Source organism: Nothobranchius furzeri, chromosome 2 (genome assembly GCF_043380555.1).
Source record: "Nothobranchius furzeri strain GRZ-AD chromosome 2, NfurGRZ-RIMD1, whole genome shotgun sequence".
NCBI lineage: Eukaryota > Metazoa > Chordata > Actinopteri > Cyprinodontiformes > Nothobranchiidae > Nothobranchius > Nothobranchius furzeri.
This window is the reverse complement of record NC_091742.1, coordinates 82,888,033-82,902,206: the sequence shown is the minus strand read 5'-3', so window position 1 is coordinate 82,902,206 and position 14,174 is coordinate 82,888,033. Positions and strand designations below refer to the sequence as shown.

The 14,174-nt window shown below is 45.1% G+C and overlaps 2 protein-coding genes across 2 annotated transcripts in view; one reads left to right on the top strand and one right to left on the bottom strand.

Moving 5' to 3' along the window:
• Positions 1 to 14,174, top strand: part of kdm6ba (lysine (K)-specific demethylase 6B, a) — a 192,769-nt gene that overhangs the window by 75,974 nt on the left and 102,621 nt on the right. The window lies entirely within an intron of this gene.
• LOC139066122 (histone-lysine N-methyltransferase set-1-like) lies at positions 5,183 to 9,130 on the bottom strand. Its single transcript, XM_070548072.1, has 3 exons — positions 6,508 to 9,130; positions 6,103 to 6,295; positions 5,183 to 5,865 (listed from the first exon to the last, which is right to left on the bottom strand). The coding sequence occupies exons 1-3, from the start codon at positions 6,540 to 6,542 to the stop codon at positions 5,683 to 5,685; spliced, it is 411 nt and encodes a 136-aa protein (XP_070404173.1). The 5' UTR covers positions 6,543 to 9,130; the 3' UTR covers positions 5,183 to 5,682.

Sequence of the window (14,174 nt, the reverse complement as noted above, 5' to 3'; positions counted from 1 at the left end):
CTTTAATGTCTTTATTATGGGTTAACAGAGAAAAATGATCACATTTGCTGGGTCACAAATATACATACAGCAACATGATCTAGCAATTTTGGTGACTTAGAAACGTGTCAGTGAACTGAGCTTCATAGCATGGCCTCTTAACTTCTTGTGAGTGATTATGAGTGACTACAGCGGGTGACTTATCTTAGGCCAGGTAAATAGGGCTCATTGGATACAAACGCCCACAAACGCTACAATGGGAAAGTCAAAGGAGCTCAGCATGGATCTGAAAAAGCGAATTATTGACTTGAACAAGTCAGGAAAGTCACTTGGGGCCATTTCAAAGCAGCTGCAGGTCCCAAGAGCAACAGTGAAAACAATTGTTTGTAAGTATAACCCTGGGTTTCCACGGGAGCCGTCGGCAGCACGTTACTGCAGCAGCACGTCCTGCTCGCGTAAGCTGCTGCTTGGCCCTTCCCACGAGACGCGAAGCAGCAGGGGAGCAGCGGTCACCGACAGAGCACGAAGTCACACGAGTGACTTCGTCAGTAAACACAACAACAAGCAGGAGAAAACTACAACATGGTTTGTGTTTTATGTTCTGTCCGTTTTATAATCGCCAATACGGACCTGAAAAACAAAGGAGACCGCTAGCTAGGTGATACCTTCTCACGGGGACGCACAGTTAGTAACCTTTTTTAAAAGTAAAGCAACCGGAAGGCAGTACGTTCTTTATTCTGAAAATTTCGGTAGATTCTCTCCATTTCCGCGTCCGATTTCCTGTCTTTCCTTCCCCAAAAATGTCGAACTTGACCCGTTTCAGAGGCGTCGCGCGTAGAAAATAGAACCGGCGCGTAAAGGCCGCGACATGCTGCTCCTGAGACGCGGCCGACTCGCGCTGCTGACGGCTCCAGTGGAAAAGGTTCTGTTGACCACAGCGGTTCCTATCAGCAGCTATGACGTGCTGCTGCAGTAACGTGCTGCTGACGGCTCCCGTGGAAATCCGGGGTAAGGTGCATGGCACTGTTTCATCACTGCCAAGATCAGGAAGAAAACGCAAGCTATCACCTGCTGCTGAGAGAAAATTGGTCAGGAGGGTAAAGAGTGAACCAAGAATCACCAAAAAGCAGATCTGCCAAGAATTAGAAGCTGCTGGAACACAGGTGTCATTGTCCACAGTCAGACGTGTTTTGCATCTCCATGGACTGAGAGGCTGCCGTGCAAGAAGGAAGCCCTTGCTCCAAAAGCGGCACCTTAAGGCTCGACTGAAGTTTGCTGCTGATCACATGGACAAAGATAAGACCTTCTGGAGGAAAGTTCTGTGGTCAGATGAAACAAAAATCGAGCTTTTTGGCCACAATGCCCAGCAATATGTTTGGAGGAGAAAAGGTGAGGCCTTTAACCCCAAGAACACCATGCCTACAGTCAAGCATGGTGGTGGGAATATTATGCTGTGGGGCTGTTTTGCTGCCAATGGAACTGGTGCTTTACAGAGAGTAAATGGGATAATGAAGGAGGATTACCTTCACATTCTTCAACATAACCTCAAATCATCAGCACGAAGGTTGGGTCTTGGGCGCAGTTGGGTGTTCCAACAGGACAATGACCCCAAACACACATCAAAAGTGGTAAAGGAATGGCTAAATCAGGCTAGAATAAGGGTTTTAGAATGGCCTTCCCAAAGTCCTGACTTAAACCCCATTGAAAACATGTGGCCAGTGCTGAAGAAACAAGTCCATGTCAGAAAGCCATCAAATTTAACTGAACTTCACCAATTCTGTCAAGAGGAGTGGTCAAAGATTCACCCAGAAGCTTGTGGATGGCTACCAAAAGCGCCTAATTGAAGTGAAAATGGCTAAGGGACATGTAACCAAATATTAGCACTGCTGTATGTATATTTGTGACCCAGCAAATGTGATCACTTTTCTCTGTTAACCCATAATAAAGACATCAAAGAACCAAACTTCATGAATGTTTTTTGTGACAAAGAAGTATCTGTTCCAATCACTCTATCAGAGAAAAATCAGAGTTTTAGAAATAACGGGACACTCAGTAGAGCCATTATATTATATTTTTTACAAGTGTATGTAAACTTCTGACCACAACTGTAGGTGTGTTATTGAAGCTCAAATTTACCTTTGGGCATCGGTCTGGAGAAGAACTGCATGTGTCCACATTGGTAGCCTGACACACCATTTCTATGGGCATCTACAATGAGAAGTAGAACAATGAATAAAAGTCTATGATGGTTTACCAAACATGCTATTAATACAGTCCTGCTAATGTCTGACCCTGTCTGGCTGAGTAATACACAGGACGTGTGTGTCTCCGCGATTATGATACGTTCCTTTCTTTGGAACTTCTTAATTCAAAACTCGTACCACCTAAAACATGAATCTTGCATGATGTAGATTACACAGTACATGTGTACCTGAATTCTAATTAGTATCTATCTCATGAGTGTGTATTGTAAAAATAGGTGTGTTATTGAAGCTCAAATTTACCTTTGGGCATCGGTCTGGAGAAGAACTGCATGTGTCCACATTGGTAGCCTGACACACCATTTCTATGGGCATCTACAATGAGAAGTAGAACAATGAATAAAAGTCTATGATGGTTTACCAAACATGCTATTAATACAGTCCTGCTAATGTCTGACCCTGTCTGGCTGAGTAATACACAGGACGTGTGTGTCTCCGCGATTATGATACGTTCCTTTCTTTGGAACTTCTTAATTCAAAACTCGTACCACCTAAAACATGAATCTTGCATGATGTAGATTACACAGTACATGTGTACCTGAATTCTAATTAGTATCTATCTCATGAGTGTGTATTGTAAAAATAGGTGTGTTATTGAAGCTCAAATTTACCTTTGGGCATCGGTCTGGAGAAGAACTGCATGTGTCCACATTGGTAGCCTGACACACCATTTCTATGGGCATCTACAATGAGAAGTAGAACAATGAATAAAAGTCTATGATGGTTTACCAAACATGCTATTAATACAGTCCTGCTAATGTCTGACCCTGTCTGGCTGAGTAATACACAGGACGTGTGTGTCTCCGCGATTATGATACGTTCCTTTCTTTGGAACTTCTTAATTCAAAACTCGTACCACCTAAAACATGAATCTTGCATGATGTAGATTACACAGTACATGTGTACCTGAATTCTAATTAGTATCTATCTCATGAGTGTGTATTGTAAAAATAGGTGTGTTATTGAAGCTCAAATTTACCTTTGGGCATCGGTCTGGAGAAGAACTGCATGTGTCCACATTGGTAGCCTGACACACCATTTCTATGGGCATCTACAGCGAGAAGTAGAACAATGAATAAAAGTCTATGATGGTTTACCAAACATGCTATTTATTAGAGCTGAGGAAGATAATCAAATAATCGATGCATCGGGATGCGGACATAAATGATTCTGCGTCGTAGAAGAGTACGCCATAATCGATTATAATGGAATGTAGTTTTGTTTTTTAACAGCGGCACTAGCGCAGCATCCAAATCGGTCAGTGAGTGTCCTCCACATTTCCGCCTTAATGTGGTACTGCAGGGCTGAGCGCTAGAGTTGTAACCTGAGACCGAACCAGAACCGAATCAGCCCGACCGGTTCTGTTGGATTTGGGCCGTGAATTATGTTAATTGAGTGGGTTGCCACGTGGCGCGCTTTGCTCGCTCGCACAGCAACAGAGAGAGAGAGAGAGAGAGACAGAGAGAGAGAGAGAGAGAGAGAGAGAGAGAGAGAGAGAGAGAGAGAGAGAGAGAGAGAGAGAGAGAGAGAGAGAGAGAGAATTGAATCTTTGACCCAATAATCGTAATCGAATCGGGAGTGAAGATTCACACCTCTACTATTAATGCAGTGCTGCTAATGTCGGACCCTGTCTGGCTGAGTAATACACAGGACGTGTGTGTCTCCGCGATTATAAACGAAGTTCCATTATTAGTAACTTTAGTTCAAAACTTGTATCATCTAAAGCGTGAATCTTGCATGGTGTAGGTCATTGGTTCCCAGCCTTTTCTGACTCATGACCCACTAAGCCGTTTTCTCATACCACGAGTACTTGCTTAGTTAAATGTGTTGGCAATTCCCCAAAAGTAGAATGTAAAACTGATTAATAAATAAAAATTGTTTCATTAAATATCCTTAATACTGAACCACATCTAACTTCTCAGGTTAATTATCTAACAATCCTCATACAGGGTCCAAAAAAAAAACTCCATGTGGAACATTTCTGGAGCTCTACATCTGGATCCGTACCACAGCCAGTGAATATACTTTAATTAAAAATAAACCTTTCAAGTGTTCTGATTCATTCTTCAAACAAAGCAACACAAAAATCCTCATAAAATGAATAACGATGAAGATATTTAAATAAAATACAAGCCAAATGTGATGACAACACAAAATTATAGTTTGAATTCAAGTGAAAAATGTAAAAGACATAACATTTTTTCTTACTTTCCTAATTCATTTAATCACTTTCCTTGTTTTGCATTTTCTCGTAGAAGTCAAGTTTTGCTTCATTAAGGATAACTGAAGGTAAAATGATGGTTTGCTACTTTTCTTGTTGACATATTTAGATAAGTTGGAGGTTTATTCTTTCTCTCGGATTGAGCGATGCTCTGATCTACGAGTCTGGAGTTGTTAGAGGTCAGACCCGCAGTGCACACCGGCGCACAGGTGAGGGGAGCTAAACAACCTGGAGCATTAATAGGAGAAACTGCTGCAGATGGACATTTGTTCAAACTAAAATCACTAGGCATGTCCGAAATTTTGGAAGTCTGTGTGTTCATTGTGTGTTTAAAAAACAGAATTTAATGAGCAATTAACAGATACGCCTTTACTGTCACCAGAATTATTTACTGAGGATGTTTTCCCAGTTCCAACATCACACTCCCGGAACCCAAATTAGGCCTGTATAACCAACATTATCGGATCTGAATCCACGTGCTCTGGGCTGCAGCAGCCTCTAGTCCAAAACTGAAGCAGCTTGAAAAAATTCATGCAGTCACAGTTGGCCTAAATAGATAATTGATAATATGATCAACCATGTATTACTGTACATACGATTTTTCCATATTCATCAAGCATAACGCACCCCAGCCCAATGTATTTTTTATTTTTTTTAACCAGGGCAAGTGTTGCCATCTGGGTAATGAAAAATGTGTTTTTCCGCATACCCCATGTAATGCTCTCATGGACAACTGGTTGGGAATTACTTGGGGTAGATTATACAGTACATGCGCACCTGAATGCCAATCAAAATCTATCTCATGAGTCTGTACTTTAAAAATAGGTGTGTTGTTGAAGCTCAAATTTACCTTTGGACATCTGTCTTGAGAGAAATAGCCATTTCTAGCCATCCTCAGAGATCTCCGGTGATCTCTGAGGATGGCTACAGCTACTAGCTGAAAGATGTAAGATGAATAAATAATTTTTACTAAACTGTGTAAGAAAATAACTAAAACATGGATTACTAAGAGCTCTGTGTTATGTGGTGTCTGAATCCATACATGTCAGTAAATTGTGTTAATGTATGGTGTTGTTTTCCACTTATAACTTTAGAATATTGATGCAGAGGAACTTGATGAAAATAAAACTAAGCCGTTATCATTCCGTTTGATAATCTATGTCAGGATGACTTTATAAGTCAAATGTGTTGTTTTATAAGGCTATCTGGTCTTGTCATGTGTCATGTGATCTGGCCTGATTTCTGTTCACAAGATGAAATCAGAGCATCCCTAAAATCAATATCACAGGTGTGTACTCTGAAAATTAGTGAGTCATTGAAGCTCAAATTTACCTTTGGACATCTGTCTGAAGAGGAACGGCATGCGTCCACATTGGCAGCTTGACACGACATCTTTTTAGGTTTCTACAATGAGAAGAATAACACTAAATGACAGTCTTTCATTCTTTTAAACTTATTTCATAACTTGTACCTGTTAAAGCATGAATCTTACATAGTGTCATTACAAAACCTGTGTATTGAATACCTATCAACATCTATCTCATGAGTTCATGAGTCGGACCTGTGTGTCTGCTCATTTGAAAATTTTACATGACCTTTTCTGTACCTAAATAAAAGTGTTCCCATCATTTTTCCAAATACCTTGCTTCTCCATGGCCATGCACTATCACCATAATTATATGTGATTTCTTCCCCTGGACCAATATCCTTGTGAGCAAATAAACAGAGGTGGGGTCTTCCATCCACTCTGGTAACTTTCATTTTACTGTTAGGGTTCTCATCTTCGTCATTTACCAGCCTGCCAAGAGATCCATCCTCCTGGGCAGCATCAACACTAAAATATCAAGTACACAACAACAGTTATATTGTCTTGGGTAAAACATATAAAAAAATATTTTTCCAACAATTCAAGTTATTTATTGAACATTAAACATTTCATTTATTTTCTGGCCCTACTGTACGATTGAAATACTTTTCCAGTTGAAGCAGCATCGTTTGTTTAGAACATACACAATTTAGAAAAAACACCTAGAAGCAGTTGCATACCATAATAGCTGTCCATTGAACAGGAAATCAAACATGAAAACCTTGAGTGCATCATGATACACTTTCAGTCGATTTTCTTGTTCCTTTTTAGTTATGACTTGTCCTCTGTACTCAAAAAGGAAATCGCCTTTTTGAAATGGCCGGCAACTGAACACACCCCGACCTAAAAGCAGACATGGACAAAAGAGGACTGTTATAAATTTTAAAAATTGTGGATCTGTTACATTGAAATTATTTCAAATCAGTTTATTAGATGCTTATATGGATGATCTGATCACATTTAATTACTTGTGACACTAGTCACAAGAAAAAGTCTACCCATTAACGAAGGATATTGATAAGAAATGTTAATATGAACATAATTTAAACGTAAATCTTAAATTTTGAAAGTTTATCTCAGCTGTTTGCTTGAATACTTCAATAAACCACTGCTAAGGGCAAATACTGTTCTGACTCTTTGATTCAGCAGAAATAAGACACTATTATGAAATTATCTCATGTGTTTCTCCTCCAGTGTCCTTAAATCTTCCAGTGCCCAGACCAATACATTGGGCTTTATTTTAAATGAGTCAGACTGTAGCAAACTGGTGGCCATTTCTTAGCAGAAAAAGTATTTACGAGTATGTTACGAATATTAAGTTTTAACGGGGTTAAATGCTGGTGGTGTTTACTTTGAACTCAACTCCAAAGCCATCACAAAAAAAAAAAAACCACGACAAGACTAGGGAAATATCTATCAAAGGTAAATCTGCTAATGTCCTTGACAGAAAATTGTGTTATTTTGTGGTGCTTTTGTTCAATTTGGTGAAATTAAAGCTCAAAAGCACTGCAAATTTAAAGCAACAGTCCCCCTACTCACTGTGAGCGCCGCTGCTGCCTCGTTGCCTGCACGCAGCCTGCCGTCTCTGACTGCGATTGGTCAAATGATGACATGTGACTAACACCTTAGAACAAAGATTGAAACCTGACAGAAGACCCCCCCTGAAAACAAAACTCTTAGGATTGACACCAGTCACGTGAATGCCACATTTGGCTTCAAAAAGGGTGATTTTTGCCAAAAAGCTACAAGTTTGAAGGTATGACGCAAACACACAGTTGTATCTAAAAATTATAATGTTGTAATTGGCCTGTGTTTGATATAGTGCCTTTCTAGAGTCCTAGAACTCCCCAAGCGACAGTAAAACACTATCAGTCATCCACCAATACACACCTACATTCACACAGTGGTCCCAGCTGCCCTAGGGTGGGCTGACGGAGGTGATCACCCTCCAACCACCACCAGCAGGCAAAGCGGGTTAAGTGTCTTGCCCAAGGTCCAAACAGCAGCATTCTCTGCCGGGAGCGATCCTACAACCCTTTAATTTCTGGACAACCCGCTCTACCGCCTGTGCTATTGCTGCACAACAGCAAAAATGTTAAAACGTGCAGCTAAATATAGATACAATTAAGAATCTGGTCAATAAAATAAATTACAATAAATACAACAGATTCTATTTTGAGTAACTTTTGATTATTTGGGATGAAAAAGATTTATTTTCATGATCCCAGAACACTGAATATGATCCATGTTCCTAAAGTTCAGTTTACAAAGTATCTGTATATTATAGTTGGGCAACTCACCTTTAAATGAATCAATATATTTTACTTCAAAGCCTTCCTTATCTTCACCTACGGAGCAATAATAATAAGCATCTTGTTTGGGGTTTCGTTTAGATCTCTGTGGCCTTGTTGCTGCCATTCCCTGCAAAGATCAGATTTTAATAACTACCAGCAGCACATTACATCACACACTTAACAGGAAAATTAGACAAATGCATTCATACAGAATAACCTAAATTATTTATATATCTTTGAAAGTATATTAAATTTCGGTAGTCAAAGCCTTATTATCCAATGTGCATCATGGGCACAGACAGGGCCTCACACCCAGTAGGAGCCTCCATGATGCTTCAGAAATGAGAAAAAAAAATTCTACTAAAAACATTTCCTACAAGCAATTTTATTGTTCGTCATTAGCTATATGTATAATTAATGCTCTGTAAGTCCTGCCACCAAGAGAAATAAAATGATAAAACAGTGTTTTATCATCCTATGTTTTAAAAACACAGTTGTTCCGGTCCACTCATACGTATCTCCCCTCACAGGGTTCGAAGGAGCTTCAGTGCTGTTCGGCGCTCTGCTGCGTGTCTCCCATATATGGCCTTACTTCCGGTGCATTACGTACTACATTAGCGGGTGCGGTTTTAATCTAAAATGACTAAAAATTACAGCTAAAAGTAAATTTGGATAATTAATGTAACCTCAAAACAGCAAACACATGTGATTAAAGAGTACTTGCATCATTTCACGATTTTTATTCACATGAACACTTTCAACAAACCTTTCAACTCCACCGAACACTCAAAGTAAGCAAACATGTCATGGGTTCTAAAACTGCAGGTTACATCACGCTATGGCCAATACTCACCGAATTAGAAACAAAAGAATATCAAACTTATGTCTGCTACTCACATGCTTGTTTAGCAACTAGCTAACAGTCGCATACCAGATGACTCAGTTTGTCTGAATGTAGTTAACTAACCTAAAACAGTTTATGTAGATAAACATTTTGTGTCAAGCTTTTGTAGGGTTCTTACCTGATCCTGTGCATCGGCAACAAGATGAAATAGTCCATTAACACGTGATAGCTAGTTTACGGCTGTGGAGAGCTCTTCTTCTGCTTGAGGTTGCACAAAGGTTGGCAACCAGCGTAGAAGCACGCTACCGCCCCTACAGGTCAGGAGTGTACAACGTTGGTAAAATCAGGAAGAAATGAATCAGTAATAAAAAGTCCGTATTTTGCAAGTTATTTTAAGATTTAAAAACATTTTATCTTATTATTTACAACTTAATAAAGGTAATATGTTTGTATTAAACATTTTTTATTTAAAACTCAAACTGAGTACCACCACTTTGTGTTACTTTTCTGCTAATTTTGGCAAACTGTCTTACTTAAATATGTGTAGATTCTTAGTCATACAGAGGATGATAGTCTTGAAGGGTTTGTTTTAAACCTATCCTTTCCTGGCAGTTGTAGCAGACAGAATGGTCGATCTAGGACCCATAACATGCCAGAGCAATTTTGTTCTATGGCAAGAGGGATGTAGGGTATATTCCTCTTGTTGCACAGTAGCTTTAATTATGCTTTTGGCATGTTAGACCACATTTGCTTACACATCCGAGTGGACAGGCTGGGGATAAAAGAATCATACAACACAAACGAGGAAAGAGAGAGGGGGTGGGCAGTGTAGGGACTACAGTGTACAACAAATATGCAAGACAAAACAGTGGGGTTGTCATGATAAAAAATCTACAATTTTAAGTGGAACATGAACTGTAAAGAGGTTATTGTCCGTATTTGTAGTAGCATGTACTTCTGCACGTGTGTGTGTGAGTGTGTCTATATATAATATGGTTATATGTGTTTATGTGTCATGAACTCCTCCTCTTAACCTCCTCTGCGGGCCTGGCTGGCACTGCACTCCAGTTCCCAGCATCCCTGTCACCGACGCTTCCCGGTGACGTCATCCCGCTGAGCCTATTTAAGGACCTGTCACAGCTGAGCCGGCACTCAGTCATCATCTCACAATAGATGCCAACCCATTCTAAAACGACTAAGCCTAATCTGACAACTCTAAAGACCATCCGGGAAGAGAACTTCCCACGCTGTAATCAGTCACGACCAAATACCAGTCTCTCCGCGCCTGGGTCTCAAAGCCACACTCCATCTCAGCCGATCGTACCTGACAAGATGACTGAGTCTCGAGTAGACCCAGCGGAGATCGCACAGCTGCGAGCAGACGTTGCACAGCTGCTCAGCCGTGTAGAATGCCAGGAGGCGGAAAACGCCCATCTTCGAATAGAGAACAACCAGCTTCGTGCTGTTACTGATCGCCAAGCATCCAAACTAGATTCTGTCACCGAACTGGTCGTCCAACTCTCCTCGGCACTCCAACGTCAGGCATCTGCCACTCCTAACACTGTGGAGTCATATCCAAGTCTCCCCGACAAATGGGATGGGATTAAAGGATCCCCGGAGGGCATGTTGGCCATCCTGTCAATGACTTTCGAGTGTCAGCCGGCACGCTACCCGGCTTCCTGCTTTCGCGTTGCCCTGTTAACCTCCCTGCTGACGGGGAGAGCCGGTGAATGGGCGGCTGCTCTGTACAACCAGAAGTCTCCCGTGTGCAATGATTATGAAACCTTTGTGAAGGAACTGAAGAAGGCATTTGTGCATCCCAGCAGCGAGGTCGCAGACGAGACACGCCTGCTCCAGCTTCGGCAGGGCTCTCAGACCGTGGCCGAGTATACGTCACGCTTCCGGACCACCGCTGCCCGTCTGACCTGGGGTGATGCCGTGGTGAAGGCTGTGTACTTGGAGGGATTGTCACCTCGCATCCGGGAGGGCATGATCGGACACGAGGCCCCGACCTCCCTGGACCATGCTGTGGACCTGGCTCTCCAGCTGGATCGCTGCCTTCTCACCAGACCAGGAGCGAGGGCGGTTCCCATACAACCCAGAACGTTCACCCGCCGTCAGGAGAACCAACCCACGGAGGAACCCATGCAACTGGGTCATTTGCCCCCCGAGGAACGGGCGCAACGTTTTCGGAAGGGACGATGCGCCTATTGTGGGGATCTGGGCCATCCCCGGGCAACATGCCCCATACACCCGGGAAACGGTTCCTCCAGGTCGGTGTAGGAGCGGTCTCACCCGGAGCCTCCATTCATGCAGCTCCTCATCACACCACCCTCCCGGTCTCCTTCCAGCTGAGCCAAGGACCGGTCCCCCTGGTGGCTCTCCTCGACACCGGAGCTGCAGAAAGCTTTATTGACCAGGGGTTGGTCAACCGGCTCAAGATTCCACTCACTCTCCTCGATCACCCCGTTCCCGTCACTTCAGTGGACAGTCGCCCTCTCATGCCATATCCTATCACGCACCGAACCCAGAACCTCCAGATGACCATCGGAGAACACGTAGAGACCCTTCATTTCTTGGTCATTCACGCCCCCACTACTCCTCTCATTCTGGGTCATTCCTGGTTTTGCCTCCACGACACTCACATCTCCTGGTCCACCAGTAAAGTCATGGCGTGGGGTGTTAACTGTCGCCTTCATCATCCGTCTCCAGGATCACAGCCTAGGGAGACACCACCCAAGGATGTGGATTTAACACTCCTTCCAGGATCACAGCCTAGGGAGACAACACCCAGGGATGTGGATTTAACACTCCTTCCACCCCAATACCACGATCTGGCTCGGGTCTTTGCAAAGGAGCCTACCACCAAGCTGCCTCCTCATCGCCCCTACGATCTGGAGATCAGGCTTCAGCCCGGAACCACCCCGCCTCGGGGTCGGCTGTTGTCGCTCTCCCCGGCAGAGACCCAGGCGATGGACGCTTATATCAACAAGGCTCTCCGGAAGGGGTTTATCCGACATTCCACGTCTCCTGGGGCGGCAGGGTTCTTCTTTGTGAAGAAGAAGGAGGGTGACCTCCGGCCCTGTATAGACTATCGTGGGTTGAATAAAATCACCATCAGGGACCGCCATCTTCTTCCTTTAATGAGCACGGCTTTGGACGCCACCGCCCAAGCCACACTGTTTACCAAGCTGGACCTCCGCAGTGCGTACAACCTCATCCGCATAAAGGAGGGAGAGGAGTGGAAAACCGCTTTTATTACACCCACTGGACATTATGAGTACCTGGTCATGCCCTTCGGACTCTGCAACAGCCCTGCCGTCTTTCAGCGTTTCATCACTGATGTCCTCCGTGACATGCTGGGTCGTTGGGTTTTTGTTTATTTAGACGACATCCTCATCTACTCCAGCACGGCCGAGGAACACACCCAGCATGTTCGAGCCGTTCTGTCATGCCTCCTGGAGCACGACTTATTCTGTAAACTGGAGAAGTGTGCCTTTCACCAGGAGTCCACCTCGTTTCTGGGATTCATCATCTCCTCCCAGGGCCTGCGCACGGACCCACAGAAGGTTCAGGTGGTCGCGCAGTGGCCACTACCAAAGACCCTGAAGCAGCTGCAGAGTTTCTTGGGGTTCTGCAACTTCTACCGCCGGTTTATCCGCAATTTCAGCGCCCTGGCGTCACCATTAACTTCCCTGACTAAAACAACCAATCAGCCTCGCCCTTTCCGTCTCTCCCCGGAGGCCGTTGCTGCCTTCCATGAGCTGGTCCGCCGCTTTGTAAGCGAGCCCATCCTCCTCCACCCGGACCTAACACGGCCTTTCGTTGTGGAGGTGGACGCCTCTGAGACGGGCGCGGGAGCCGTACTGTCACAACGTGGCCAGGACTCCAAACTCCATCCCTGCGCATTCTTTTCCCGGAAGTTCTCTCCTACTCAGCAGAACTATGGGGTCGGGGACCGGGAATTGTTGGCGATAAAGTGGGCCCTGGAGGAGTGGCAAGAGTGGCTCCTGGGTACCCCCACTCCTTTTCTAATCTGGACTGATCATCAGAACCTCATCCATATTCAGACCGCTCGCCAACTCAACCCTCGTCAGGCCCGGTGGGCCCCCTTTTCGAACCTTATAACTTTCACATCGCCTACCGCCCCGGCTCAAAGAACCTCAAGGCGGACGCCCTTTCCCGTCAACACACCCAGGATCCAAGGCCTCCTGAAACGATGTCCATCCTCCCGACCGAACGGTTCTTGGCCGCCCTGCAATGGCCCCTGGAAGCCTCCATCCGGGCGGCTCTCCCGGCTGACCCGGCACCCCCAGAGACGCCTCCTAACCGCCTTTACGTTCCGGCCGGGTGTCGACAGGAGGCCTTGAGGTGGGGGCATAGTTCACGGCTCGTGGGACACCAAGGCCAGGCTCGTACCCTCCAGTTCCTCAGCCGGGCCCTGTGGTGGCCCTCTATGAGAAAGGACGTGCGTGAATACACCGCTGCATGCGACACTTGCGCCCGGTCTAAGTCCTCCACCCAACCTGGAGCCGGGGAATTGCATCCGCTCCCTGTGCCCAAAAGGCCGTGGTCGCACATAGGTGTGGACTTTGTCACGGGGCACCCCGCTGCCGACCACCTGGACACCATCCTCATCATCACCGACCGCTTTTCGAAAGCTGTGCACTTAGTGGCTATGGCAGGGCTCCCCACGGCTAAGAAAACAGCGGAGCTCCTCCTCGATCATGTGGTGAGGCTCCACGGATTTCCCCAGGACGTGGTGTCTGACAGAGGACCCCAATTCATCTCACGTTTCTGGAAGGCTTTCTGTCGGTTGGTGGGCGCTTCCGCCAGTGTCGTCAGGCTATCATCCCCAGACTAATGGTCAGACGGAGAGAGCAAACCAGCAGCTCGGGCGTTACTTACGCTGCTTCGCCTCGTCTCAACCGTCCACCTGGCCTCGTTACCTCCTGTGGGCGGAGCTCTCTCACAACCTCCAGACGTCCTCCGCCACGGGTCTATCACCCTTCGAGACCTGCTACGGATACCAGCCCCCTCTTTTCGACCATCAGGTGCCGAAGGTGGAGGTTCCGGCGGCTCAGGATATGGTCCGCCGCTGCCGTCTCGCTTGGATCAGGGCTCGCGCCGCCATCACCAGGGCTAATACGGAGTACTCCCGACAACATCGTCGCCGCCACCGGCCCGGCCCTGTGTTCCAGCCAGGTGA

Coding starts and splice junctions, on each gene's coding strand:
- LOC139066122 (XM_070548072.1), bottom strand. CDS start 6,542: ATGTTTGATTTCCTGTTCAATGGACAGCTATTATG. Junction 6,296..6,507: donor TTCAATGGACAGCTATTATG/GTATGCAACTGC, acceptor TTGATATTTTAG/TGTTGATGCTGCCCAGGAGG. Junction 5,866..6,102: donor CATGGCCATGGAGAAGCAAG/GTATTTGGAAAA, acceptor TTCTCATTGTAG/AAACCTAAAAAGATGTCGTG.